This window comes from Camelina sativa, chromosome 6, assembly GCF_030686135.1.
Source record: "Camelina sativa cultivar CO46 ecotype springtype chromosome 6, ASM3068613v1".
NCBI classification, from domain to species: Eukaryota; Viridiplantae; Streptophyta; class Magnoliopsida; order Brassicales; family Brassicaceae; genus Camelina; species Camelina sativa.
The window spans coordinates 21,159,773-21,185,269 of NC_141885.1; the positions used below are offsets into that span (position 1 = coordinate 21,159,773).

At 38.1% G+C, this 25,497-nt stretch overlaps 6 protein-coding genes across 6 annotated transcripts; 2 read left to right on the forward strand and 4 right to left on the reverse strand.

The window, feature by feature from the left end:
* Nucleotides 1-1,764: 1,764 nt before the first annotated feature.
* LOC109133353 (putative glucan endo-1,3-beta-glucosidase BG3) lies at nt 1,765-3,129 on the reverse strand. Its single transcript, XM_019246384.2, has 2 exons — nt 2,975-3,129; nt 1,765-2,830 (listed from the first exon to the last, which is right to left on the reverse strand). The coding sequence occupies exons 1-2, from the start codon at nt 3,066-3,068 to the stop codon at nt 1,899-1,901; spliced, it is 1,026 nt and encodes a 341-aa protein (XP_019101929.2). The 5' UTR covers nt 3,069-3,129; the 3' UTR covers nt 1,765-1,898.
* Nucleotides 3,130-4,832: 1,703 nt separating this feature from the next.
* On the reverse strand, nt 4,833-6,222 carry LOC104792016 (putative glucan endo-1,3-beta-glucosidase BG3). Its single transcript, XM_010518036.3, has 2 exons — nt 6,068-6,222; nt 4,833-5,908 (listed from the first exon to the last, which is right to left on the reverse strand). The coding sequence occupies exons 1-2, from the start codon at nt 6,159-6,161 to the stop codon at nt 4,977-4,979; spliced, it is 1,026 nt and encodes a 341-aa protein (XP_010516338.2). The 5' UTR covers nt 6,162-6,222; the 3' UTR covers nt 4,833-4,976.
* Nucleotides 6,223-7,747: 1,525 nt separating this feature from the next.
* Nucleotides 7,748-9,558, reverse strand: LOC104792017 (glucan endo-1,3-beta-glucosidase, acidic isoform). The gene is made up of 2 exons (XM_010518038.3): nt 8,955-9,558; nt 7,748-8,846 (listed from the first exon to the last, which is right to left on the reverse strand). The coding sequence occupies exons 1-2, from the start codon at nt 9,043-9,045 to the stop codon at nt 7,915-7,917; spliced, it is 1,023 nt and encodes a 340-aa protein (XP_010516340.1). The 5' UTR covers nt 9,046-9,558; the 3' UTR covers nt 7,748-7,914.
* A 2,202-nt stretch (nt 9,559-11,760) lies between these two features.
* On the forward strand, nt 11,761-14,001 carry LOC104792018 (protein FATTY ACID EXPORT 1, chloroplastic). The gene is made up of 6 exons (XM_010518039.3): nt 11,761-12,190; nt 12,571-12,799; nt 12,956-13,123; nt 13,393-13,439; nt 13,521-13,561; nt 13,649-14,001. Exons 1-6 carry the CDS (start codon nt 12,107-12,109, stop codon nt 13,740-13,742), a joined length of 663 nt encoding a protein of 220 aa, XP_010516341.1. The 5' UTR covers nt 11,761-12,106; the 3' UTR covers nt 13,743-14,001.
* Nucleotides 14,002-14,139: 138 nt separating this feature from the next.
* Nucleotides 14,140-17,330, reverse strand: LOC104792019 (eukaryotic translation initiation factor 3 subunit E). The gene is made up of 8 exons (XM_010518040.3): nt 16,470-17,330; nt 16,221-16,375; nt 15,882-16,109; nt 15,674-15,795; nt 15,133-15,352; nt 14,910-15,052; nt 14,559-14,696; nt 14,140-14,456 (listed from the first exon to the last, which is right to left on the reverse strand). The coding sequence occupies exons 1-8, from the start codon at nt 16,687-16,689 to the stop codon at nt 14,357-14,359; spliced, it is 1,326 nt and encodes a 441-aa protein (XP_010516342.1). The 5' UTR covers nt 16,690-17,330; the 3' UTR covers nt 14,140-14,356.
* Nucleotides 16,927-25,402, forward strand: LOC104792020 (chromatin-remodeling ATPase INO80). Its single transcript, XM_087454296.1, has 23 exons — nt 16,927-17,295; nt 17,506-17,593; nt 17,723-18,098; nt 18,191-18,623; nt 18,741-18,941; nt 19,078-19,188; nt 19,457-19,884; nt 19,967-20,075; nt 20,199-20,279; nt 20,353-20,525; nt 20,918-21,043; nt 21,225-21,386; nt 21,482-21,539; nt 21,986-22,216; nt 22,395-22,541; nt 22,635-23,195; nt 23,290-23,550; nt 23,637-23,744; nt 23,860-23,954; nt 24,038-24,194; nt 24,332-24,541; nt 24,621-24,776; nt 24,977-25,402. The coding sequence occupies exons 1-23, from the start codon at nt 17,236-17,238 to the stop codon at nt 25,169-25,171; spliced, it is 4,527 nt and encodes a 1,508-aa protein (XP_087310422.1). The 5' UTR covers nt 16,927-17,235; the 3' UTR covers nt 25,172-25,402.
* Nucleotides 25,403-25,497: the final 95 nt, after the last annotated feature.

Consider the following 25,497-nt stretch of genomic DNA (forward strand, 5'->3'; position numbering starts at 1 on the left):
TTGAAACAGCTACGAAAACACTTGCTTCTCTAAGCTATACAGCTGAGCTGAGGTTTCAAAACCTTTTGTCGAGAATACATCGACACCACTAATCAATGATGAGACCGCTTCCAATTAAGTGATTATCAACAGAGCCAGTAGAGGAACATGCAGCAATGATCCACGACTTCTGTTTTGGCATTTCCTTATATATGGTACTACTTTCATTATGAGAGTACTATCTAGTCAGGGTAACTCGTTGGTGTTAATTCTTCTTCATATAAATGGCATTTTCTCTCAGGTGGTCTCGTTATGAGTGGAGAGCTTCTTGGATTTGCGTTTTCACGAGCTTAAGTACTGGTGTCCTCTCTCTATGGTAGTGGCCTTCTAGGCCTTTATACATTGAGCTTAAAGATTTGGCGACAGGGACAAGCAGGTAATATTCGTTTATTGTCTGCAGGATTTTTATTTACTTCTTTCTATTTCATCAAGATATTACTGGTATCATACACTTGATAAGTGGATATATGAAAATCCATACAAGTATATACGGTGTAATATTAAGAAGTGGTCATCTCTGAACCTAGATCATTATGTGCACATGAATGTCTATTAAAATGTTTTTGTTATCTATGAAAGCTTCTGTGCTTACAATTCTCATTAAACCCTGAAATTACAGTAACTTTCAGCATCGTCCTCTGGAAGAACTTCACAGCTTAAGCTGTGGTATTTGTTGATGCATGAATTTCAACAAAGTATTTGTAAGTTCTTTGACAAGGGAGAAACACTCTCATAACTTCAAAGCTCCAGAGTAGGTCGTTCTAACGAGGGAGAGAGCTGAGTTGTTTTATAGTTGTGCCTTTGGAAAGGCTGCCTATGTACCATTAGAAAAGGATCAAGCCATTCGTAGTTCATATTTCATTTGGTGGACGCTAGGTCATTATCAGAAACTAAGTGATATGGGTGAGATGCTAGGTAGTCAGGCGACAATCTGGACGATCTGTGGAGGCAGGTGACAATCTGGACGACCTGTGAAGGTATACGACAATCTGGACGACCTGTGGAGGTAGGCGACAACCTGGACGACCTGTGGAGGTAGGCGACAATCTGGACGACCTGCAGAGGTAGACGCCAAGCTGGACGACCTGTAGAGGTAGGCGACAAGATGGACCACTCGTATTGCGAATGACTATGTGACGAACCGAGAGAGTTGGGTCCCTCTTTCCTCCCTCCTCTCCCCCCTTGATGCATGTTGTACCCGGTATTTATAAGGGAATGTCAAGTTACCAAAAGACCACAATACCCTTCCTTTGTACTAGGCCTAGAAGTTGATTGTGAACAGACCTTTTAAGGGGTGTAAGCCCACCCCTAACAGTATTTATCATCTTTGTGATCATGCTGATTGTTTAATTTTACTTGCTTGACTTGAAATGCTTAATTTTGTACTATGTAGACTCAGAAGCTGATTCTGTCCGGGCTTTTTCGTTGTCGTCAGGTAAGAAATCCTTTTTGTGATCTTTCAACAGACTCTTAATGATATTTAGTGGATTCATGTAACCGTGTGTTTATGTCTTTTACGTTTCAGTACTAGCATGTTGCGTTTCTATTCATATGTGGTGCTCTCTGGAGGCAACGAGATTGAAACCATCTGCTAGTCCTTCATGTAACTCTTTGTTTTTTTTACTTCTACGAGTTGATGAGAACTATACTTGTAAATTGTTTGTGACCTGTTCTTTTCAGTGTCATAACATGGTAAGATTGTTTACTCTGCAAGTCTTAAGCGAATTAGAATGGTTCAATGTTCCTTAATATTATTATTTTTCTTGTCCTTGATATTACAACAAGTTCCCACTTTTTGGAAACCTTTTCAATACAAACCATTTATCTCACACCATTTCATCCTAATGTGTTCAGGATTATTAGTTGAAATTGACACCATACTTAGGCTGTAGGTTCGGAAGAAACAGTCCCCAATGCTTCTCAATCTCGGGACCCTGCTTCAAATTCTCATCGTACAAAGCAAATATGTAAGTCTCTATAGCTTTCCCTGGCCTCCTCGGTGATCCACTCTTCACAGTTTGAATCAAATTGTTCACGTAAGTCTTCGCATTGGCCACACTTGTGGCGGGTCCTCCCGCGGTAGGCCAACCGCTCTCGGACACCACAATCTCCAACGATCCGCCTCCAGCTTTCTCCAATGATGCGTAAACAGTGTCTAGGATTGCGTGGAAGAGGTTTCGGTAGTGGTTATGTCCGTCAATGACTATAGGAGACCGTGCGCTGAACAGAGCGTAGTCCAACCGAATGTTTTTCATGTTGTTCTTGTAGCTGATGTAAGGGTGGATATTCACGAGCAGAGGAGATTTCTTGCTTTCCAAGAACCCTATCACCGGCGCGATAAAGTTCCTAAATTCTGGCGTGAAGGTTCCACTTGACGGCGGAAACCCGGAAATGCCTCTGGTGTCTACAGCCGTTGAGACCTTGATCCCGAGGCCTGAAACCGCTCTATCGATGTTCTGCATGGCGGGGAGGAGAAACCTCGCAGCTGGATCCGAGGGTTGCACCTCGTTCCCGACCGAGATGTAGCGGAATCTGACATTGTTATAGTTGCGGACGTTTTTGCGAACCCACGTGTCAGCTGCAGCTTGGCTGGAGGCAACAAGTTGGAGATCAGTGTTTGGAACACCTAGCAGGAGGTCGATGCGGGAGCCGCGGAGAGCGTTGAGAGCCTCATGGTTGGGGTCGTACAGCCGCATCCGCCTGATGTTCCGTTGTTGGTAAAGCGCCACGACTTCTGACGCAGGTCGCAAGTTGTTTCCATTTCTCCCGTAGCTCACTCCGATTTGCCCAACTTCATTTGCAAATTAAGAATCATTAGTGAAAAATAATCGTAAATCATTTTAATATTATACTGATCATAATCTGAAAACAAAATCTAATTAAAGAGAGTAGTGTGATAAATAATCAATCAATTAAAAAGAAAATTATGTTGAACCTGCGGTGTCAAAGAAGGAAGCCATTATGAAGCTCAGAAGTGGCAGCAACAGTGGTCGTGTGGCCAAGAAACTAGATCCATTACACATCTTCATGCAATAAGAAATTATAAAGATGATGTTACGAGAGAATGATTATTGTTATGCTTGTTGCAACTTTATGTGTATATAAAATGAGAAAATTCGTAGCATTTTGCACCCAATTTAGAGGGAATGGAGGGATTCAAGTCAATGAAATGTAACAAATTCAAGTCATCACTATCGACTCGTTTTGGATTGTTATTAATGTCGATGAAATGTAACAAATTAAAGTCATCACTATTCACTAGTTTTGGATTGTTATTCATTGAATAAACCACAGTTCATGAATATCTTTCTAAAATACAGTAAAACCACAGTTCAAGAATATGTTTTGACCATGACATTTTATTAATTTAAAGTGATATTAATTTATCTATAAATTAATAATTATTAATTAATTTATAGATATATTTAATTTGTTTAAAAAATTTTAAAATTATGAATTGAGACAATTTTAGCAATTCGAATGTTGTAAATTTATGATTTTAGAATTGAATTTGTAATATTTAGAAAACATTATTGACAATAAATTGTAAATACTATAGATAAAATCACTTAAACACATGACATATATAAGTTTAAATTATCAATAATAATATCAATTGTAGAATTTTAGTAGTCTATCAAACTATAAAAATGTAAATGATGCATATCAAGAAATTAAAAGTTTTAGAAAGTTTTAGCTATTTTTATGACATGTTATAGAATATTTTATTATATATATAGTTTGAAAAGAGAATATATATATAATGTAACAATTGTCTTATAGAAATGAACTTTAGAAGAACCATACATTATTATATCAACATATATGTAAATTCACATGATTATTAATTTATGAGATTATTTGGTCCATATTTTACATGGAGATTTTTTTTTTAAATATTATTTTATTATCTTATCGAATTTTGTTATTTTTTACATTGGTCTGATTCGAAATTTATTAATTTATAGTGTTTATTATTTTATAGGGTATTAATTTATATAAGTTTTACAATATATCTGCTTTGGCCTTCGAAAAAAGTCTAAGAATGTGAGTTTTCAGTTTTCTATACACGTAGCTTTCAATAGGCTGCCTAACTAGCTCGACACTAAAATAGGTCATAGTATTCATCAATGGTTCCAACTTTCTTGGAACGTGAGGGTTCAATGAGCTTCAGTAATTAGAATCATGGGCTAATATCCATTGTAGATATTAGTTTGCATTGAGTGGTTTGGGTTCGAAAGAGCACAGTGACACATAGTACTTTGGATATTGAGTAAGAATGTTTTGGGGAATTAGTATTGGTTACAGGTGCATGTCCTCAACGTATAGCGAGGCGAGGAAATTATGGTGCATTCTTGATAGATAAATCTTCCTTTGGTGAAATCACTTTTTGAAAAGTTAGCTCAGAATTTTAATGTTCTCGTCTCCTGTAAGATCCGGATTTTCCCAAACCTTGAAGATACACTGAAATACGCAAAGATGCTAGAAGATGCTGTTTATGTCTTTTACATTACAGTGCTTGCATGTTCTGTTTCTATTCATATGTGGTGCTCTCTGGATGAAATACACCTCCAAAGAAATTGAAACCATCTGCTAGTCCTTTATACTGAAGAGTGATCACATAGGTTAGATAACGAAAAATGCACGTCTTATCTCTTTTGATGACTGGTGTGTTGGATTCCTTGTGTAATTTTGTGACCTGTTCTTTCCAGTGCCAGAATCTGAACTTTTGTCTTTCTTACTGGTGAGATGCTACGATTGTGTTTACTTTCAAGTCTTAAGCGAACTAGAAATTTATAATGTTCATTTTATTATTTTTCTAGTCTCATTATTCCTTAATATTACAACAACAACAACAACAAGTTCCCACTCTTTGGAAACCTTTACAATACAAAGTATTTATCTCATACCACTTCCTTTTTAAGTGTTCAAGGATATTAGTTGAAATTGACATCATACTTAGGTTGTAGGTTCGGAAGAAACAGTCCCCAAAACTTCTCAATCTCGGGACCCTGCTTCAAATTCTCATCGTACAAAGCAAATATGTAAGTCTCTATTGCTTTCCCTGGCCTCCTCGGTGATCCACTCTTCACAGTTTGAATCAAATTGTTCACATAAGTCCTTGCATTTTCGGCACTCGTGGCGGCTCCTCCCGCGGTCGGCCAACCGCTCTCGGACACCACGATCTCCAACGATCCGCCTCCAGCTTTCTCTAATGATGCGTAAACAGTGTCTAAGATTGCGTGGAAGAGGTTTCGGTACTGGTTTTGTCCGTCAGTGACTACAGTGGAAGGTGCGGTGAACAGAGTGTAGTCTAAACGGATGTCTCTCATGTTTTGTGTGTAGCTGAAGTAAGGGTAGATATTAACGAGCAGAGGAGATTGCTTGCTTACCAAGAAACTTATCACCGGTGCGATAAAGTTCCTAAATTCTGGCGTGAAGGTCCCACTTGATGGAGGAAACCCGGAAATGCCTCTGGTGTCTATAGCTGTCGAGACCTTGATCCCGAGGCCTGAAACCGCTCTCTCGATGTTCTGCATCGCGGGGAGGACAAACCTCGCAGCTGGCTCCGAGGGTTGCACCTCGTTCCCGACCGAGATGTAGCGGAATCTGACATTGTTATAGTTGCGGACGTTGTTGCGAACCCACGTGTCGGCTGCAGCTTGGCTGGAGGCAACAAGTTGGAGATCAGAGTTGGGAACATCTAGCAGGAGGTCGAGGCTGGAGCCGCGGAGAGCGTTGAGAGCCTCCTGGTTAGGGCCGTACATCCGCATCCGCCTGATGTTCCGTTGTTGGTAAAGCCCTACGACTTCTGACGCAGGTCGCAAGTTGTTTCCATTTCTCCCGTAGCACACTCCGATTTGCCCAACTTCATTTGCAAATTAAGAATCATTAGTGAAAAATAATCGTAAATCATTTTAATAAAATTCTGAAACAAAATCTAATTAAAGAGAGTAATGTTATAATATTCAGTAAATTTTTGTCCAAGAAAAAAAAAACAGTGAATTAAAAGAAAATTATGTTGAACCTGCGGTGTCGAAGAAGGAAGGCATTATGAAGCTGAGAAGAAGCAGCAACAGTGGTAGTGAGGCTACGAGACTCGATCCATTACACATCTTCATGAACAACTTATAAAGATGATGTTAAGAGAATGATTATTGTTATGCTTGCTACTTTATGTGTGTTTAAAATCGTAGCATTTTGCGCCCAATTTATAGAGGTAATGGAGGGATTCAAGTCAATGAAATGAAGCAAACTAAAGTCGTCAATATTAACTAGTTTTGGAATGTTATTCATTGAATCAACCGTTCATGAATATCTTTTTAATATATATTTTTTGCTTTGTCCTTTGAAAAGTCTAAGAATGTGAGTTTTCTATACACGTAGCTTTCAATAGGCCTAACTAGCTCGACACTAAAATCTTCATCTTAATTGTACCGAATCCTCCGTAGCCCCAAAATCAAATACCCAAATCTCAAATAAGTAATGAATACTATGACTTTTTTTTTTTTGGTTAAAGATGAATACTATGACTTATTTTTGAATAATAGGCCGGATCAGACTATCTTAAGATATCGAAACTACAAATCACTAATCTTTTAGACCAAATGCGGTTTAAGAACTCTGTTATTCTGTTAACAATCCATTAATATGTATAGAAGATAAAAAAAAAAAAATCAGAATAGTTGATCCCTACACACCTCCATAAAGTCTTAAGATTAAATGCGATGAGGACTCGCATTTTGGAATCATGGTACAAGCCGTTAATCACACGTCGATCGTGGACCCATTATTGCCTATGGTATCGTTACGTCATTAAACCAAATGGCCAACATCAATTATGGCGAAATGACTTATGTTACTTAATTGTATTTTAACCTACGATGTGTCATGTGTGCATGATTCCTAACATTCTTGAACCAAATCTCACGATACAACCGACAATATATAATTGAATCAAAATGATATATATATCATTCTTAATTTCTCATAGACTTCCAAATTAAAACTAATTGAAATCATGTCTCTTGTATATTACTTTAATTCCCTTCGATACACATTTACAAATATAATTACACTAATTGTAACACTGTTTTCTTAAACCGTTTACAATCCAACAAAATTTAAGCGAATATTCCTATATACATAATTGCGTCGTCGTTTTAAATAATTAATATTATTCTGCATGTGTGAGATACAATGTATTCTCAGTTTCAACTATCAAGTCGTAGTTATCTCACACCTGCCTAGAGAATCAATATAAGAAAACAAAAATGGTTAAATAAGTAAAAAACTCAAACCACAAGATTGAGTTTGGAACTATAGACCTAAAGATCACTATCATGAAGGGATGTGTGTTGTTTAGTGATACTAATAGCCAAAGAAAATTCTCGTTCAGTTGGACGATAAAAATAAACCAATGGTGATGGCTTTTATTTTTTTGGGTATAATGTTGGTGATGATGGCTTTTGGTATAGTGTTGGGGATGGACTTGATGGCTATGTTCATGCGTATGTGTCGGTCCCTATCTGTTCCGGATTTAAATTATCAGAACTGTTATTAGATGTAAGCACAACACTAAATACATGTATGGATCAGATAATGTATTCGCTGGTTAAGAGTACATTATCAGGATATCCAAAATTTCTTCAGTTATAAAAACTTTCTTACGATGATGAACCAACAAATTTCATATTGACTTCATCAATTTAAATTTAAAATTTGTATTGTATTTTAAAACTATGTAATAAAAACATAGTCATGGCTCATTATTCCTTATTATTACAACAAGTTTACCCTTACAAAAAAAACAAAAGAGCCCACAAGTCTCTGACCCGGTGACCCCCTTTCTTCTTCAAGAAGTCTTTGTAAGGATTAGTTGAAACCAACTTCATACTTAGGCTGTTGATCCGGATGATACAGTCCCCAAAACTTCTCATAGTCACCATCCTTCTGATTCTCGTCGAACATAGCGAATATATAAGTCTCTATAGCTTTACCTGACCTTTTCGGTGATCCATTCTTCACATGTTGTATCAAATTGTTAACATAAGTTTTCGCGTTTTCGACACTGGCCCCGTCTCCTCCCTCCGTGGGCCAACCGCTCTCAGACACCACGACTTCCATCGATCCGCCTCCCGATTTCTCCAATGCCGCATAAACAGAGTCTAGACTTGCGTCGAAGAGGTTTTGGTATTGCAAATTTTTTTCGTCAGTGAACACAGTAGACTGAGAGGTGAACAAAGCGAAGTCTAGATGGATGTTGGCCTTGTCACTTATGTAGGCGATGTAAGGGTAAATATTTGCGAGCAGGGGAGATTGCTTGCTCGCCAAGAAATCTATCACTGGTGTAAGAAAGCTATACTCATCCTTGAACTTTCCATGAGACGGAGGATTCGTGTCTGTGGTGGTGTCGGTGGCTATAGACGTTGAGACCTTGACTCCAATCCCTGCTCCAGATAGTGCTTTCTCGATGTTCTGCATTGCTGGTAAGAGAAATTGCCCATCTGAGGGTTTCACCTCATTTCCGACGTTGATGTACCGGAATCTGACACCGTCAATGTAGCGCTGAACATTTTCTTGGACCCACTTGTCGGCATTCGCTTGGTTGGCCATATCTGCAAGTTGTGAAGTGGGAAGATCGAGGATGAGCTCGATGTTAGAGCCACGGAGAGCCTCAAGAGTGGCTTGGTCAGGCCCGTAGATACGCATCCTCTGGATGTTCTGTTGCTTGTAAAGAGCCACAACTTCCGATGGACTTGGAAAGGGTTTACCTAGCATCCCGTAGCATACTCCGATTTGTCCAGCTTCATTATCCAAAATAAGAATCATTAATTAGTAAAAATAAATTGAATCAGTTTCTGTAGAGCGAAAATAATTAAGAGATGTTAGAGTAGCTTAAAAGAAGATTGAACCTGTGGTGCTGAAGAAGGAAGCTATTACAAGGCTGAGAAGAATCATCAACATTGGTGGTGAGGCAAAGATCCTTGATTCAGACATTTTCATGATTTTTCTATGATGATACTGTGAAATTTTATATGTTTAAAATCTTACCATTTACCACCTAATTTATAGGGCGAACCGGCGAAGCCTGGGGTTCAAGTCAGTCAATGAATGAAACCAAATTAAGTCGTCAAGTCAAAATCTACGTTTTGAAAAGTCTTAACAATATGAGTTTTTTTCTACACAAGTAGCTTTCCCTTATCATAAGGAAAAAAAAAACTAGCTCGAGATACTAATTTAAATGTGTTTTAATTAGGAAAAATCGCCCATAAAAAAAATTCGTTTTCTTTTTTGATATATATGCTAAGTACTACTAAAATTTAAATGATTTTTTGGGTAGTATATTGGATCATCAGTGTAATTTAAGCCGTTGATCATACGAGAATCGTGGACCATTAATACGTTTTTAGATCCGAGGACATTACCTGCGTTCACAACCATCTACACTTTCGATCCCCAAAACACGTCATACACTGAAGTCATTTTAATCTACACGTTCGATCCGGGAAACACTCTGAAAAAATGTAAAGTTGGAAAACAGCATTCCTTTATATGAATACGTACCCAATTGTAGAGGTGTCAAACGGGCGGTCCGCGTCCATCTGACAGTCCGCAGCGAGCAATTTCTATATTTTGGACTGCAACGGGCCGGCCCGCTAATTCTGCGAGCCTAAATAATATATTAAAAAAGTAAAATAAAATTAATAAGAAAATATATTAAAATAAAGTAAAAATAATAAATAATAATTAAAAACAATTTTAAATAAAATCAATGTTTATATTATTTTTTTATAAATGTTTTAATTTTTTTACATTAAATTATTTGTGTTACCATCAATGTTTTCAAAACCGGACCGGAAGGTGAACCAGAAGTCTTTCGGGTCACTGGGTCAACCGGTCGGACCGGTTGAACCACGGTATATTAACTTTTTATAGATGTTTTAATTTTTTACATTAAATTATTTGTGTTACCGCCAATGTTTTTAAAACCGAACCGAAAGGTGAACCAGAAGTCTTTTGGGTCACTGGGTCAACCGGTCGGACCGGTTGAACCACGGGTCAATTAGTTTATTGGTTTGTTTACCTTTTATAAATGTAACATCTACTTTTCTATAAATAAATGAACAAAACATACATAATGAAATACTAAACAACTAAAATTAAACTTTTAAATGATTAGATAAAATAACTAAGTGATTTTTCAATAAATAACAACATTTAATTTTAATTTGGTTTGGGTCTGAAGTGTGATAAAAATAAAATATTTTAATTTGATATTGACATGTTGGTCCGACCCGCCGGTTCACGGGTTTTTAGCGGGGTTTTCCGGTTTTTTACGGGTTTTTAATTGTCCTGTTTTTAGAGGTAACCCGGACCGGAATGCCTATCGGGTCACAGTTGGACTGGTCCAACCGGCCGGTCCGGTCCGGGTTTAAAAACATTGGTTACCACGTACTTTTAAAAGATATATATTTAAAATTATATAAAAATAGTTATGTATCTATATTAAATATTTATTTTTATTTAATATTTGAAGACAGCGGGCCAACCCGCCAACCCGCGGGTATAACCCGCTAAAACCCACAATCCGTTTGGGCTAGATCCGCAAGATCCGCTTTTTAACGGGCTTAATATTTAGTGTTCATGTCCGTCCCACTGAGGTACTATTTGGGCTAGGCCCGCGGGCATGTAGCCCACTTGACACCTCTACCCAATTGTAATCTAAGCAATTCATGTATGAATAAACATAATCGTATTAATTACACTCTTAAGATTTATACCATATTATTTATTAAACCCAACTTTGAATAGCTACTTACGGCATTGTAGGTTAGAAAATCAGTACGAAAAATATGTGAAATTTTTTAGACCATATACATGGCTGAGTTATCACGGTCATGAAGGGACGTGTTTTTTTTTGATAAGCAGAAGAAGGGACGGACGTGTTGTATGTTGTGTAGTGTAGTGCATGTGATATTAAACCGACGAAAATTATACGTAGAGTTCTAATTAAGTTAGGCGACAGAATTTGAGAGATTCCGTGTTGTTGATGGACATGACTTGAGGTCAAGATATTTCCAACGTTATAACAATCTTCTTTACAAACGAACGTACATTATTTTGATATTTTCATCTATATAAGAAAAAATACACATCTTTTTTTTTTTTTTTTTTCACAACCTTTTTTTTGTTTTACCTAATATAATTCTTCCTCATTTTTGGTTTAGTGGTTCGTATGTAAATCCTAACGGTCAAATAGAAATTAAAGTTTTGGTGCCGGCTCTGTCTTTTTTTTTTTTTATAACTCAGGAGTGATCTTAAAAGTTTTCTAGATCCAAAAACCAATCTCCTGGAGCCAGGGAAAACCATGTTAAATTTCAAACCTTATAGCCAATGCTACTCGAACCCAGGTGGCGGAACTTTTCTCCCTTTAATTAAGCTTTGTTGTATATTGTGGTTATGATGTATGTACCGGAAAAGAAGACTTTCATTGTCTACCACTCTTGAGTCGTCGCACCGTACGATTTGTTGCATGTGCGCTGCGGACAAGTCTTTTCCTTTTTTTTCTCTCCGATATATACGCGACGTCTATTACAAGTTTACAACTAATAATAATGGGCCTAAAACGAAATTGAGCCCAGCAAAGAACCTGAGACAAATCTGAGCCCACGTAAAATAAATCGAAGCTTAAACCAACTAAAACCGGAAAGTTAAAATGGATTCGGTTCTTCATCTCCCAAAAGTCAACTTAACCTTAATGCGAAAACACCAAAAGTCAAAGCTTAAACCAACTGAACCGGAATTATCATATGCGCGTAAGTCTTGCCAACATTTTGACTCAACAACTTCAAAATCCAACGAACGGACGGTCAAGATTGTCCGATCAGCATCGTCTTCTTCTTCTCAGGAAGAGAGTGAGTCCTTAGCGCCGGCTGGATCATAAAGAAAAATCAAACCACTCCATCTCTCTTGTGCTTACCACGCTCCATTCCTTCAAATTCGAGTCTCTATTTCTTATCTCTTTGACTTTTCACTTCAATTTGATCAGTCTCAGATCTCGACGATGGCTACACGAATCTCCCAGCTCGCTTGTTTCTCATCCACCAATCGCCAATTTCATTTCCAGAGCCGATCGTTTCGTCCCCAGGTAAACTTTTCAGATATCGCGAAAAAGACTTATCTGTTTTTCATCTCGATTTGGTTACGTTAATGCCCAATACTCTCTATTTGTTTTACTTTCCTGATTACTGTAATAAGAATATGAGCTTTGATTTGATTTTGGCTGTACTGAACATTAGTCTTTTGCTCTTCTTTGGACTTGAATTGAAACCCGCTTCTTTGGCTTAGATTGGTAGGGAATGTTATATGATTTTTTGTTTGTGTAATCAAATTATTTTTCATTTTCTGATTTGAGTATAGGGAATAGCTTGAAACAATCATATCCAGTTTTTTTTTTGTTCGTCTCTATGTGCTATCTGGGACTGATGATGTCACCACTAGTGGCTAATTCGCTTTAGAATGGTGCAGTCTTTTGTAGTTAGAAGCGTTGATGGGAATAGCTCAGAAACACCAGCGTCCCTTAGCTATGCAGCTGAGGTTTCAAAGCCTATTGCTGAGAAAACGTCGACACCTTTTTCCACTGTGGATGAGTCTGCTACCAGTAAAGATATTATCACAGAGCCAGTAGAGGAACATGTTTCTGCACAACCAATTCGAGCAGCAAAGATCCACGACTTCTGTTTTGGCATTCCTTATGGTACTCCCTTGTGCCTCACAAACTTAGTTTCAAATCTTAGCATTTTTTAAGTTTTGTTTCTTAACATTTCAAGTCTATCATTTCCCATATGAGAGTATGTATTTTCAGGGTAACTCAGTTTGTGTTAATTCCGCTTCATTAATGGTAATTGATTAGGTGGTCTCGTTATAAGTGGAGGGATTCTTGGGTTTGCGTTTTCACGAAATCTTACTAGTTTAACTACTGGTGTCCTCTATGGTGGTGGCCTTCTAGCCCTTAGTACATTGAGCTTAAAGATTTGGCGACAGGGAAAATCTTGTTTTCCTTATATACTAGGACAAGCAGGTAAGAATCTTCATTTACTGTCTACACTCTACAGAAATATTTAACTGGTGATTTGTAATCACTACATTCTATCTGTAATTCCATTTCATCAAGTCATCACTGATAACTTACAATTGATAAGTGGATATATGAAAATCCATGTAATTATAATGTGTAATCCTAGAAGTGGTCATCTGTGAATCAAGAGCTCATGAATGTCTATCAAAATGTTTCTGTTTATCCATAAAAGCTTTTGTGCTTACTCATTCTTCCAAACCCTTATATTGCAGTGCTGTCAGCTGTCGTCTTCTGGAAGAACTTCACAGCTTATTCTATGGTATTTTATCATCTTTGTGATCTTGCTGATTGTTTATTTTTGCTTGCTTGAATTCACCTGTTCAATGTTGTACTTTTGCAGACTAAGAAGCTGGTTCCAGCCGGGCTTTTTGCTGTCGTCAGGTAAAAAATACTTTTTGTGATCTACATCAGACTGATGATCTTTAGTGGGATTCATGTAACCGCGTGTTCATGTCTTTTTCACTGCAGTGCTTGCATGTTGTGTTTCTATTCATATGTGGTGCTCTCTGGAGGAAACCCACCTCCAAAGAAATTGAAACCATCTGCGAGTCCTTCATATTGAAAGGACTTCTCATAGGTTAGATTATAAAAATGGAGTTCTTCTCTCTTTTTATGGCTCTGGTGTGTTGGATTCCGGGTGTAATTTTATACTTTACGAGTTGATATACTTGTTTGTGACATGTTCTTCTTACCAGTGTCATAATCTAAAGTTTTGATTTTCTTACTTGTGGTGACATATGCTATGAATGAGCCTATGGTTTGCGACATTTGTCTATACTCTTAAGCGAATTGACATAATCTGAAGTTTTGTTTTTTTCTTATTTTTGACGTATATTATTATCCTTGCTCTTTAAGCGAAACAGATATTCTCAATGTAAGGTAGAGACTTGTGTTATCACGAGACAAAAACTTTTAAAAGCTTTGATAAACTTATATTGGATTCATCACGAGACAAAAACTTTTAAAAGCTTTGATTGGAATCATTCTTCAGAAGGTTAGAGAAAGGGCTCATTTGGTTGGCAAATTTTCCAACGTGTGGATCCAACATTTCAAATAGAAACAACTCCATAAACTTTTTCAAAGTAAAAGGTGAATTCAGAGCAATAAAAAGGAAAATGATTCCAGTTAAGCAAAGCTAGGTTGTATCAAGGAAAGGTTTCCACAGCCAAATTTTGATTAGCGAGTAGCTTGCGCCTGTGTGTGTTCCAAGAGCTGATTCACTAACTTGTAAGTCCGTCCTGATAAGCCTTTGGTGTGGTTTATCAACTGCTCATGCCTGCATAAAGTGGAAACGAGATAAGATTGTAGAAATTTCAGACTCGCAGGATTAGGATAAGAATGATGTAATAGATTTAAGTATAAATCTGTATCTTCTTACACGTTGGGCTGAGTAGGCTCCATGATTACAGTTCCTGACTCAGAATCAATCTTGGCATCAAGCTTTGAGGTGCGGATTAGGTTCACAATCCATCTCTCGGCCTCCTCATAGTTCAGATTCAACTTTTCAGCAAGCACCCTGACAAAGACATAACAGATTCGATATGAATACAAATTTAAAACCACAGGACCGTAATAGTTCCTCTTAACTTAAATAGCTGGATATGGCATAAAATTTTGATGCATGAAGAAAGATAAGGAAGGAATTGGGAAAATGTTTCAAAATATGAGTAATCCTGAGAGCAGAGAGTTATGTGGAAACATAAACAAGTAACCGAATGTGAGAACTTACCCCATGTCAATCCTTTGATGAATTTTGCAATAGGTTTCAAAGATAAATAAACGAGCATTTTCAAGAAACTCATCTCTTAGTGGCACTGTTGAAAAGTTCCCATCCTCAACTCGCTTGCCAAGGAATGGATCATTCACAATGACCTACATCATATTAAAATGTTAGGAGTGTTGATTGTACAGTTCCGCACCAACAAAAATAAATATAATGTGAGATTAGTTACCTCTTCACACTCTTTCATCTTCTTTTGAGCCCTATCAAAGTCATAATTGACAAACACACAGGCCAGGAACTCGATAATAGGATCTTTGTAGGAGTAGTGCTCTTGCTGAATGACCTTAATGAACTCTTTTAATTGAGGTCTTCTCCTTTTGTTGACAATGAAAGCAGTTGCCAAGTAACGCAGCAAGTGTGGAGCACTAGTTTGTATGGCATTCAGGTACCTGAAAAACAAATCAAATTAGTATAGAGCTCTGCAGCATGGAAAAAAAGTGATTTTATACTCAGCAAATGCCCATACACAAAGCACAATCCTAAGAGGTCTCGATAAAAAAGAAAGCGAAGACTCTCCAACTAGTGACTACTAATCACTTGTTAGCGCATTAGGATTGAATTTAATCCTAAACATTGTTTCACACATAAATACCGCCCATGCATAATTCATCACATCTGGATCAAGCTTATCTTAAAAGGTATGGAAATAGAGGGGGATGCAAGGTATATAAATATGACTTGCAGAAGATAACATAGAGGTTTAAACTTACTTGTCTTGGTTAAAAAGATCAATGATCTGTGTCCTTCCATTATCATGGTTAAAAAAGATGTAGAGACCCCAATGCATCAACCAAATCCTGTTCTGCACTTGGTTTAATGGTGATGCAAAACTCTGAAAACAAAATGCTAGTGAGCATATATACTCACGTCTATAGTGATTTCAAAGGTCACAAGCTGGAAGAAGTTTAAAACACAAACCTTTGAGTCAATAATCTCTTTGAGACGGTTAAGCTCTTCAAGAGCAATATCCCAGTTTTGCATCAATATTTCAGATGCGAGCTTTCCCCACAAGGCACTCAAACTTCTCTCAAGGTTAGAGCACAGGGTTCTGTACTGGTAAAGATAATCAGCAGCACCAGAATAGTTCCCACATTCAAACTGAAACTTGGCGTATTGATACAAAGCCTCAATCTGGTCTGGACCAATCTGATAAAAGACAACATGCCATATAAGATTAGAGTTCCTCACTACCAAACAAATGCAAATCTGGATAACATTTTACAAAATTAGACAACTTTATCATCCAAATCACACAACCTGGTAGCGTTCCTTGAGCATCTGGAGATTGTACTGCTTGTCAGCTCTTAGCTCCTGCACAGCACTAGGGTTCAAAAGAAAAGACACAAGAGGTGCAGCTGCCTCCTCCAAAGATTTAAGCCTGGCCACGACCTCTGCTCTTCTCTCCACCATATCTACCACCAAAAAATTCCCACATTCATCATCAATCAAACGAAACTTATAAAAAAAAAAAAACGCAAATTCACAGATATTTGCAGAGAGGAATACCTTGAGGAGCGTCTTCACTATGGTAGAGACTCTTGTGAATATCCATAGCGTAATCAACCATGTTCGTCTTGCTCAAAAGCTCGATCTTAAACTTGAGGATCTGCTCCTCAGGGTAAAGCTGATGCTCTTGAAGGAACTCGAGTATAGGAAACACCAAGTGTCTGTCGAGGTTAGGCGCTACTAGCGGTGTCAGGTCATAGTTCTTTTTGCTTTCTTCCATCGTCGCAAAATCTCTCAATCTCTCCGCCGCTTCTCTCACTGAAATTATCTTCTTAAGACGGCAGAGATGGAGTTCCCAGAGACGATGAGGCAAATCTAAAATTAGGGTTTTCTCGAATAAGAACTTTCATTATTTCTAAATTCGCCCCTTTAACTTCATATATTTTCTCTTTTCCCCCACAAGTTATTTGTTTCTCCAAAACGATACTTAGCCGTCGTTATCGGATCGGCCGGTACCGGAGGGGTTAAGAAAAAAATAATTAAAAAATGATTTTTGTGGAGGGGCGCACGGTAAGAAGCTTTTATTTGTATGGCGTATTTTAGTAGTCTGGACTTCTTCCCGTACCGCCTGTGTCCACTAACTTGCGCATGTTCTTCTTTAACCTTTCTCCGTCTTCCTCTATCAAACTGGGATTAGGGTTCTTCTTCGAGACCCAACTCTTTTTTTTTTTTTTCTTCTCGTGACGAATAGTTGCGTACTACTCAGCAGCTTTTAAGGGTTAAAAATCTCCAAATTTAAACGCCGTGTCATTCTCTTCTGTCTCTCATGGATCCTTCAAGACGACCACCGAAGGACTCGCCTTACGCGAATCTCTTCGATCTCGAGGTCTGTTGGGTCTCTATTTTTTTTTTATTTTTCTTGAAATTTTTAGGCTGTGTTGTCCTCTTCATGGGTTTTACTTGTTGGATGATGATCATGTGAGTGTGATGAATAATGTAGTTTTGGTGATTGGGTATCTTGCAATTGTATAGCTTCTCCTTGTTTCTTTCTACAGTGGGCTTTTTGTTTAACTATGGGATTTTTTGGTTCTTGCAGCCGTTGAGGAAGTTCAGAATTCGGAAACCTGAAGATGAAGTTGATTATTATGGGAGTAGTAGCCAGGACGAAAGTAGAAGCACTCAAGGTACAATTTTTTTTTTTTTTTTTTAATTTGTTTTATGGAATTAACTTTTGCCACCAACTGTTGATTGTTTGAATGACGTTTATCTTGTGTGTGTGTGTGATCTGTCTATATGGTTGTTAATGGTCAAAGGTGGGCTAGTGGCAAACTACAGTAATGGGTCTAAATCGGGAATGAATGTGAGCTCCAAGAAGAGGAAGCGGTGGACAGAAGCTGATGATGCAGAGGATGATGACCTCTACAATCGACATGTTACTGAGGAGCACTACCGATCAATGCTTGGGGAGCATGTTCAAAAATTCAAAAGTAGGGTCAAGGAGTCTCAAGGGACTCCCACGCATCTGATGGGTGTTCCGGTGCTAAAAAGCAATGGAGGCAGTTACAGAGGTAGGACACCAGGGAATGATCACTATGGGAGATTCTATGACATGGACACCTCTCCAAATTTTGCAGCTGACGTGATCCCACAAAGGCGAGGAAGCTACCAAGATTGTGATATTACCCCCAAGTATGTTGAAAGTAACTCTGTGTAACCCTGTGTAGTCTGTTTACTTAACTAATCGTGTTTGGTTTCCTATATTGACACGTTGAATTTTGCAGAATAGCATATGAACCTTCGTATTTGGACATTGGTGATGGTGTCATCTACAAAATCCCCCCAAGTTATGACAAGCTGGTGGCGTCATTGAACTTACCAAGCTTTTCAGATATTCATGTGGAAGAATTTTACTTGAAAGGAACTCTGGATCTGAGATCATTAGCAGAACTGATGGCTAGTGATAAAAGGTCTGGAGTAAGAAGCCGTAATGGAATGGGTGAGCCTCGACCTCAATATGAATCTCTTCAAGCTAGAGTGAAGGCCCTATCATCTTCAAACTCCACCCCAAATTTTAGCCTCAAGGTGTCAGAAGCTGCAATGGATTCTGCCATTCCTGAAGGAGCTGCTGGAAGTACTGCACGGATAATTCTGTCAGAGGGTGGTGTTTTCCAGGTCCATTACGTGAAGGTTCTGGAGAAGGGGGATACATACGAGGTTTGGAACATGTGACAGTATTTTTTATGAAAATATTCATTATTTTGTATCCTTCACGGCTCTGGCAACATTATTTATTTATTTGTTCCTACATCGTTTAATGTATTCTTTCTTCAGATTGTTAAACGAAGTCTACCTAAGAAGCTGAAGGCGAAGAATGATCCTGCAGTCATTGAGAAGGCAGAAAGGGACAAATTTAGAAAAGTCTGGATCAACATAGTCAGAAGAGATATACCAAAACACCATAGAATTTTCACTACTTCTCATCGAAAACAATCAATTGATGCTAAGAGGTTTGCAGATGGTTGCCAAAGAGAGGTATTGAAATCCGCGCTCATGTTATTGCTTTATCTGCTCATTTTTAGTTTTTTATTACATTTGCTTTTCTACATGGCTATTCTCTTGCATTTCATTTTAGAGTAGTCTCTCATTTGATGTTACTTTGAGTTCACAGGTGAGAATGAAGGTGGCTAGATCATACAAAATCCCAAGGACTGCACCGATACGCACCAGGAAGATATCGAGAGACATGCTGCTATTCTGGAAGCGATATGACAAGCAGATGGTACAGTTTCTATTCTCCTTTGACGTTATAGTACACTTTCAGGCTGCCAACTAGATCGGGTTGCAGATTCTGCTGCCAACTTTTTTGTAATCATACATGCTTTTGCACGGGTTTCTGTGCCCTCTCTCGTAAATAAGGACCTGAGAAAGTAAACTTGACTATGGAAATGGATGAAGTTATGTAGTAGATTTGGAATTTTTTTTAATGTCATTCTTTATCTGGAGCTTTTTTGAACGGTGCACTTGGAATAATTTGACGATGTTGACAGGCAGAAGAGAGGAAAAAGCAAGAAAAGGAAGCTCAAGAGGCTTTTAAACGTGAACAAGAGCTTCGAGAGGCAAAAAGGCAGCAACAAAGTCTCAATTTTCTTATTAAACAGACTGAGCTTTACAGTCACTTCATGCAAAACAAGACCGATTCAAATCCTTCTGAAGCCTTGCCAATAGGAGATGAAAATCTGATTGACGAAGAGCTCCCAGAAACTTCAACCTCAGGACCTTCTGAGGTGGAGGATCATGAAGAGGCTGAACTGAAGGAAAAGGTCCTGAGAGCTGCTCAAGATGCTGTGTCTAAGCAGAAGCAAATAACAAACGCATTTGACACAGAATATATGAAGCTACGGCAAACTTCTGAAATGGAAGGTCCTTCAAATGATATATCAGTTTGTGGCTCGAGCAATATAGATCTGCATAACCCGTGAGTTTGTGTTCTTGTTGTTTCCATACTTTTTCTTTGAGATTTTAGTGTATCAAGCCAATTAAATCTCCCTACTCTGCAGATCTACAATGCCTGTTACATCAACAGTTCAGACTCCAGAGTTATTTAAAGGAACCCTTAAAGAATACCAAATGAAAGGCCTTCAGTGGCTAGTCAATTGTTATGAGCAGGTTCTCTCAACCTCTACTTACATATATTATTTGTTGCATGGGATTTAGTGGAAGAAATTCTTTCCCTCAGGAATTCTCTTTCTGTATGGGTCTGCACTAAGATTATTGTTTGATATACTACAGGGTTTGAATGGCATACTTGCTGATGAAATGGGATTGGGTAAGACTATTCAAGCTATGGCGTTCTTGGCACATTTGGCTGAGGTAAATAGTGTTGTTGGTCTTTTATATTTGTAGTGATTTGGTCGTGTTAAAACTCATTAGTCTTCTCACACAGGAAAAGAACATTTGGGGTCCATTTCTGGTTGTTGCCCCCGCATCTGTTCTAAACAATTGGGCTGATGAAATCAGTCGTTTCTGTCCTGACTTGAAAACACTTCCATATTGGGGAGGATTACAGGAACGAACAATTTTAAGAAAGAAAATCAATCCCAAGCGTATGTATCGAAGGTAACGGCTGTGTGATATTTTTGAGGTGACAAAGTTTGTATCTTTTCCATGTAGACTATCTCAATCCTGTTTGCATATCGTGTAATTAGGTGTTATGTTTGTTTCCACTTGGATCACCTTTCTGTTCTAGGGCTTCTTGTCATATATGCATTTTCAGAAGAGCATGCAATGTTGTTGGGTTTCAGTCACTAAGTGATATGTACTGCTAGTATTGTACTATCCATGTCTAGTATTAGATATTATCGCTCGGAAGGAAACCATGTCTATTGTGAGAATTCACGTTATTTAGCTGATGGTTCTCTCAAAGGCTTCACAATCAATGAATCATCTTTACGCTTTTCTAAAGTTTCTCTGTTGACTCCCCCCCCCCCCCCCCCCCCCCTTTTTTTCAGGGATGCTGGCTTTCATATATTAATTACTAGCTACCAGCTATTAATCACTGATGAAAAGTATTTTCGCCGGGTGAAGTGGCAATATATGGTGCTAGATGAGGCCCAAGCAATCAAAAGTTCTACCAGGTTCGTACGTTTCCCTTGATTAAGTTAAATTAGGTTTGTGCTCTCAAGGTTTTCTTTTATCACTTTTAATTTTTTTTTGAATTGCCATGCATGGGAATGTTACAATTGTGAAATTCCTTGTACATCACTTGAGATGCTAAATTCTTATGCAAGTTCCATTTCCTTTTTCTTTTTTTGACAGTATAAGATGGAAAACCCTTCTTAGTTTCAACTGTCGGAACCGATTGCTTCTGACTGGTACTCCAATTCAGAATAACATGGCAGAGTTATGGGCCCTGCTGCATTTCATCATGCCAACGCTGTTTGACAGCCATGATCAATTTAATGAGTGGTTCTCAAAAGGGTTTGTACTATTAGTCTGCTTTATTGTCATACAAAAGTATGTTGTGAAATAATCTAGGAAATTGTTTCTGATACATGATCCAAATTAATTAACAGAATCGAGAATCATGCGGAACACGGAGGCACTTTAAATGAGCACCAGCTTAACAGACTGGTGAGTTTTCATTTTCTGATTGCACCATTATTGTGGGGACACGACAAGTTCTTTTAGTTTCTGTCTGCTTCTTATCTAGGCTCCATGAGTAGGGTTTTGCTTGACTTTTAATTTCCAGTGCATGATTCCGTCGTGAGACTTTTAAGAAAACACCATTCATTTTTATATAACGACATTCATGTATTTGCATCTGTCATGAACGAGAAGCTTCCTAGTTAACCAACAATGGTTACTCCTCGTCCTGGGGCTCTTGTTTTTTTTTTTTTCGGTTTCTAACAGCCAATCTTCTGCCTCTTCCTTTGCAGTTAGAAGGGTTTGTTAATTCCAAACTTCCAGTTATAACGATTCCTGGTTCTCCAGGAGTTCTTCAAATGTGTGCTGCATATGCATCTTTTTACCATTTAAAGTTGTTTAGTCACTCACAATATCTTTCTTTTTCCTAACAGCATGCGATATTGAAGCCGTTCATGCTTCGAAGGGTAAAAAAAGATGTAGTTTCTGAGCTAACTACAAAGACGGAAGTTACAGTTCACTGCAAGCTCAGTTCTCGTCAACAAGCTTTTTATCAGGCTATTAAGAACAAAATTTCTCTGGCTGAGTTGTTTGATAGCAACCGTGGGCAATTTAATGAAAAGAAAGTATTGAATCTAATGAATATTGTCATTCAACTTAGGAAGGTAAGCTCTCTTGTCTAGCCGGATTTACTTCCCTGCTTTTGTCTTACGTCTTATCCTGCTTTCTCATACATTATACAATATGAAGGTGTATTTACCTTTTAAACAACGTACATGAGAAGACACATCCAGCGTTTCTGGTATGGCTTATGCTAGTTCATGTTTGTGTTTCTGATGTCAGGTTTGCAACCATCCTGAGTTGTTTGAGAGGAATGAAGGGACCTCGTATCTCTACTTTGGAGTGATTTCCAATTCTCTTTTACCTCATCCCTTCGGTGAGCTAGAGGATGTACATTATTCTGGTGGTCAAAATCCGATAATACACAAGGTGCAGTTCATTATATATATAAAATCAAGTCAAGAACATCCTCTAGTCTTTCACTGACCTGCCTTTGGGTTCAATATTTTCATTCTCTTTCAGATACCTAAACTACTACACCAAGAGGTGCTCCAAAATTCTGAAACATTTTGTTCTTCCGTCGGGCGTGGCATATCCAGAGAATCATTTCTGAAGCATTTTAATATATATTCACCTGAGTATATTTTTAGGTCAATATTCCCATCTGATAATGGGGCTGATATAGTGGTTAGTGGAAGTGGAGCATTTGGCTTTTCTCGCTTGATAGATCTATCACCATCAGAAGTTGGATATCTTGCTCTGTGTTCTGTTGCGGAAAGGCTATTATTTTCTATACTGAGATGGGAGCGGCAATTTTTGGATGAATTTGTGAACACTCGTATAGAATCCAAGGATGATGATCTTAGTGACGATAACATCGAGAGATTGAAAGCCAAAGCTGTCACAAGAATGTTGCTGATGCCATCAAAAGTAGAAACTAATTTTCAGAAAAGGAGACTAAGCACAGGGCCTACCCGTCCTTCATTTGAAGCGCTAGTGATCTCTCATCAGGATAGGCTTCTTTCAAATATCAAACTCCTACATTCTACATATACTTATATCCCAAAAGCCAGAGCTCCACCGGTATGATTTCTTTGAATTGTTAAGTTGCTGACATAACCTTGGTAGTTCCTTACCAAGTCTTCTCAACCATGCTTTTTGAACTTGCTTGTGTCAGGTAAGCATTCATTGCTCGGACAGAAATTCTGCATACAGAGTTACAGAAGAATTACATCAACCATGGCTTAAGAGACTATTAATCGGTTTTGCACGAACGTCAGAAGCTAATGGACCCAGGAAGCCGAACAGCTTTCCACATCCTTTAATCCAAGAACTTGATTCAGAACTTCCAGTTGTGCAGCCTGCGCTTCAACTGACGCATAGAATATTTGGTTCTTGCCCTCCAATGCAAAGTTTTGACCCAGCAAAGTTGCTCACGGTAGTTTCTTTTTCTGTTGAAGCTTCCTTTTATATTTAGTGGCTTTAATATGAGCTCGTTTTTCTAATCACAAAATTGGATCGTAGGACTCTGGGAAGCTACAGACACTTGATATATTATTGAAGCGACTTCGAGCTGGAAATCACAGGGTGCTTCTGTTTGCACAAATGACAAAGATGCTGAACATTCTTGAGGTAATATCTAGAAGCAAGCCTATGACCTAACTGTACAAATGAATTTGTGTTTTATGTATCACAAGTATCGATATCTACACCTTTGCTTTACATTTTCGATCTAATGTTTATGCAGGATTACATGAACTATAGAAAGTACAAATACCTCAGGCTTGATGGATCGTCCACCATTATGGATCGCCGAGATATGGTTAGGGATTTTCAGCGTAGGTAGGATTTAACTTTCTCAAGCCTATCTTTTGATGTTCCCGTGAGGCTTTCTGTGCACAAGTGTAACCCATGCATGGTTGCAGGAGCGATATTTTTGTATTCTTGCTGAGCACCAGAGCTGGAGGACTTGGTATCAACTTGACGGCTGCAGACACTGTCATTTTCTATGAAAGTGATTGGAATCCCACCTTGGATTTACAAGCTATGGACAGAGCTCATCGTCTTGGTCAGACAAAAGATGTCAGTGCTCATTCTCTGCTTTTTTTCTTCTAATCTCATAATGACCAAAACTTCAAGCACGTGAACAAGCATCTACCAATGGGATTATTTTCTGTGTCGCACCTGATCTCTTTTTCTTATTTAAATCCCTCTTACAGGTTACTGTATATCGGCTCATATGCAAGGAGACGGTGGAAGAGAAAATTCTGCACAGGGCAAGTCAGAAAAATACAGTTCAACAGCTTGTTATGACAGGAGGTCATGTTCAGGGTGATGATGTTTTTGACCCTGCGGATGTGGTATCGCTGCTAATGGATGATGCCGAGGCAGCAAAAATGGAGCAGAAATTGAGAAATCTACCATTAAAGGTGGGGCACAAAATTTTTATTACATCTAATATTTCAGGAATCTAAATTCTGTCACTCATAACTTTATTACGTCTTCCAGGTGAAGGACAGGCAGAAGAAAAAACAGTCAACTAAATGTATCAGAATAGATGCTGAAGGAGATGCAACTTTGGAAGAGTTAGAAGATGCTGAACGACAGGATAACAGACAGGAACCTTTGGAAGAGCGGGAAAAGACAAAATCCGGTAATAAAAAGGTATACATGTCACAAACTCACTCTTTCATTTGCCTTTCTCATTACATTTCGTTAGGTTCATGTTCTATGCACTATACAAGGCCTGGTTGCAAATTTAACATCAGTTGTTCTGCTAAGGGTCTTTGTCTTGGTGCTAACTTGATTAGTTTTGGCTTAAGTATATTTACTAAAAGCAAATGGTTATGTGCGGTGATTGGCAGAGGAAAGCTGCTTCAACTCCGAAATCTAGAGTTTCTCCGAAAGCAAAGGAAGAAGCAAATGGTGAAGATACACCTCAGAGGACACAAAGGGTAAAGAGACAAACAAAGAGCATAAACGAGAGTCTTGAACCTGTCTTCTCTGCCTCTGTAACAGAAACAAATAGAGGATTTGATCCAAGTAGCTCAGCTAACTAATCTGAAGATGATTGAAGCTTTGATAAATATGTTTAACTTCAGGCAGGTTTTTAGCAGATGGTTCCTAGTTTTTGAGCCAAGTGTACAGATTTGAAACATTCGGTTCAGTTTTTTTTTTTTTTTTTTTTTAACGTACATCAGTCTTACTCTTAAGTAGAAGAACTAAATGGTACATATTTGTATAAATATTATTATTGGATTTATAATTTTTAACCATTGATTACCATCTTATTTAGTGGATTTTAAAATTTTAGTATGATATAAAGAAAGTTTAACAATTTATCTGAATTCCTAAGTCGTTTCTTTGTGATTTATCTTTATTGATT

Excerpts from the sequence above, each read along its gene's own strand:
- LOC104792020 (XM_087454296.1), top strand. The coding sequence starts at position 17,236 with ATGGATCCTTCAAGACGACCACCGAAGGACTCGCCTTACGCGAATCTC. Across the intron at positions 23,196-23,289 it reads CAAAAGCCAGAGCTCCACCG|GTAAGCATTCATTGCTCGGA; the intron begins GTATGATTTCTT and ends TGCTTGTGTCAG. Across the intron at positions 24,777-24,976 it reads CAAAATCCGGTAATAAAAAG|AGGAAAGCTGCTTCAACTCC; the intron begins GTATACATGTCA and ends GGTGATTGGCAG.
- LOC104792016 (XM_010518036.3), bottom strand. The coding sequence starts at position 6,161 with ATGAAGATGTGTAATGGATCGAGTCTCGTAGCCTCACTACCACTGTTG. Across the intron at positions 5,909-6,067 it reads TTCCTTCTTCGACACCGCAG|TTGGGCAAATCGGAGTGTGC; the intron begins GTTCAACATAAT and ends TTGCAAATGAAG.
- LOC104792019 (XM_010518040.3), bottom strand. The coding sequence starts at position 16,689 with ATGGAAGAAAGCAAAAAGAACTATGACCTGACACCGCTAGTAGCGCCT. Across the intron at positions 16,376-16,469 it reads TAGTGAAGACGCTCCTCAAG|ATATGGTGGAGAGAAGAGCA; the intron begins GTATTCCTCTCT and ends TTTTGGTGGTAG. Across the intron at positions 15,353-15,673 it reads GATCTTTTTAACCAAGACAA|GTACCTGAATGCCATACAAA; the intron begins GTAAGTTTAAAC and ends TTTGTTTTTCAG.
- LOC109133353 (XM_019246384.2), bottom strand. The coding sequence starts at position 3,068 with ATGAAGATGTGTAATGGATCTAGTTTCTTGGCCACACGACCACTGTTG. Across the intron at positions 2,831-2,974 it reads TTCCTTCTTTGACACCGCAG|TTGGGCAAATCGGAGTGAGC; the intron begins GTTCAACATAAT and ends TTGCAAATGAAG.
- LOC104792018 (XM_010518039.3), top strand. The coding sequence starts at position 12,107 with ATGGCTACACGAATCTCCCAGCTCGCTTGTTTCTCATCCACCAATCGC. Across the intron at positions 12,191-12,570 it reads GCCGATCGTTTCGTCCCCAG|TCTTTTGTAGTTAGAAGCGT; the intron begins GTAAACTTTTCA and ends AGAATGGTGCAG. Across the intron at positions 13,440-13,520 it reads ACTTCACAGCTTATTCTATG|ACTAAGAAGCTGGTTCCAGC; the intron begins GTATTTTATCAT and ends GTACTTTTGCAG.
- LOC104792017 (XM_010518038.3), bottom strand. The coding sequence starts at position 9,045 with ATGAAAATGTCTGAATCAAGGATCTTTGCCTCACCACCAATGTTGATG. Across the intron at positions 8,847-8,954 it reads TTCCTTCTTCAGCACCACAG|CTGGACAAATCGGAGTATGC; the intron begins GTTCAATCTTCT and ends TGGATAATGAAG.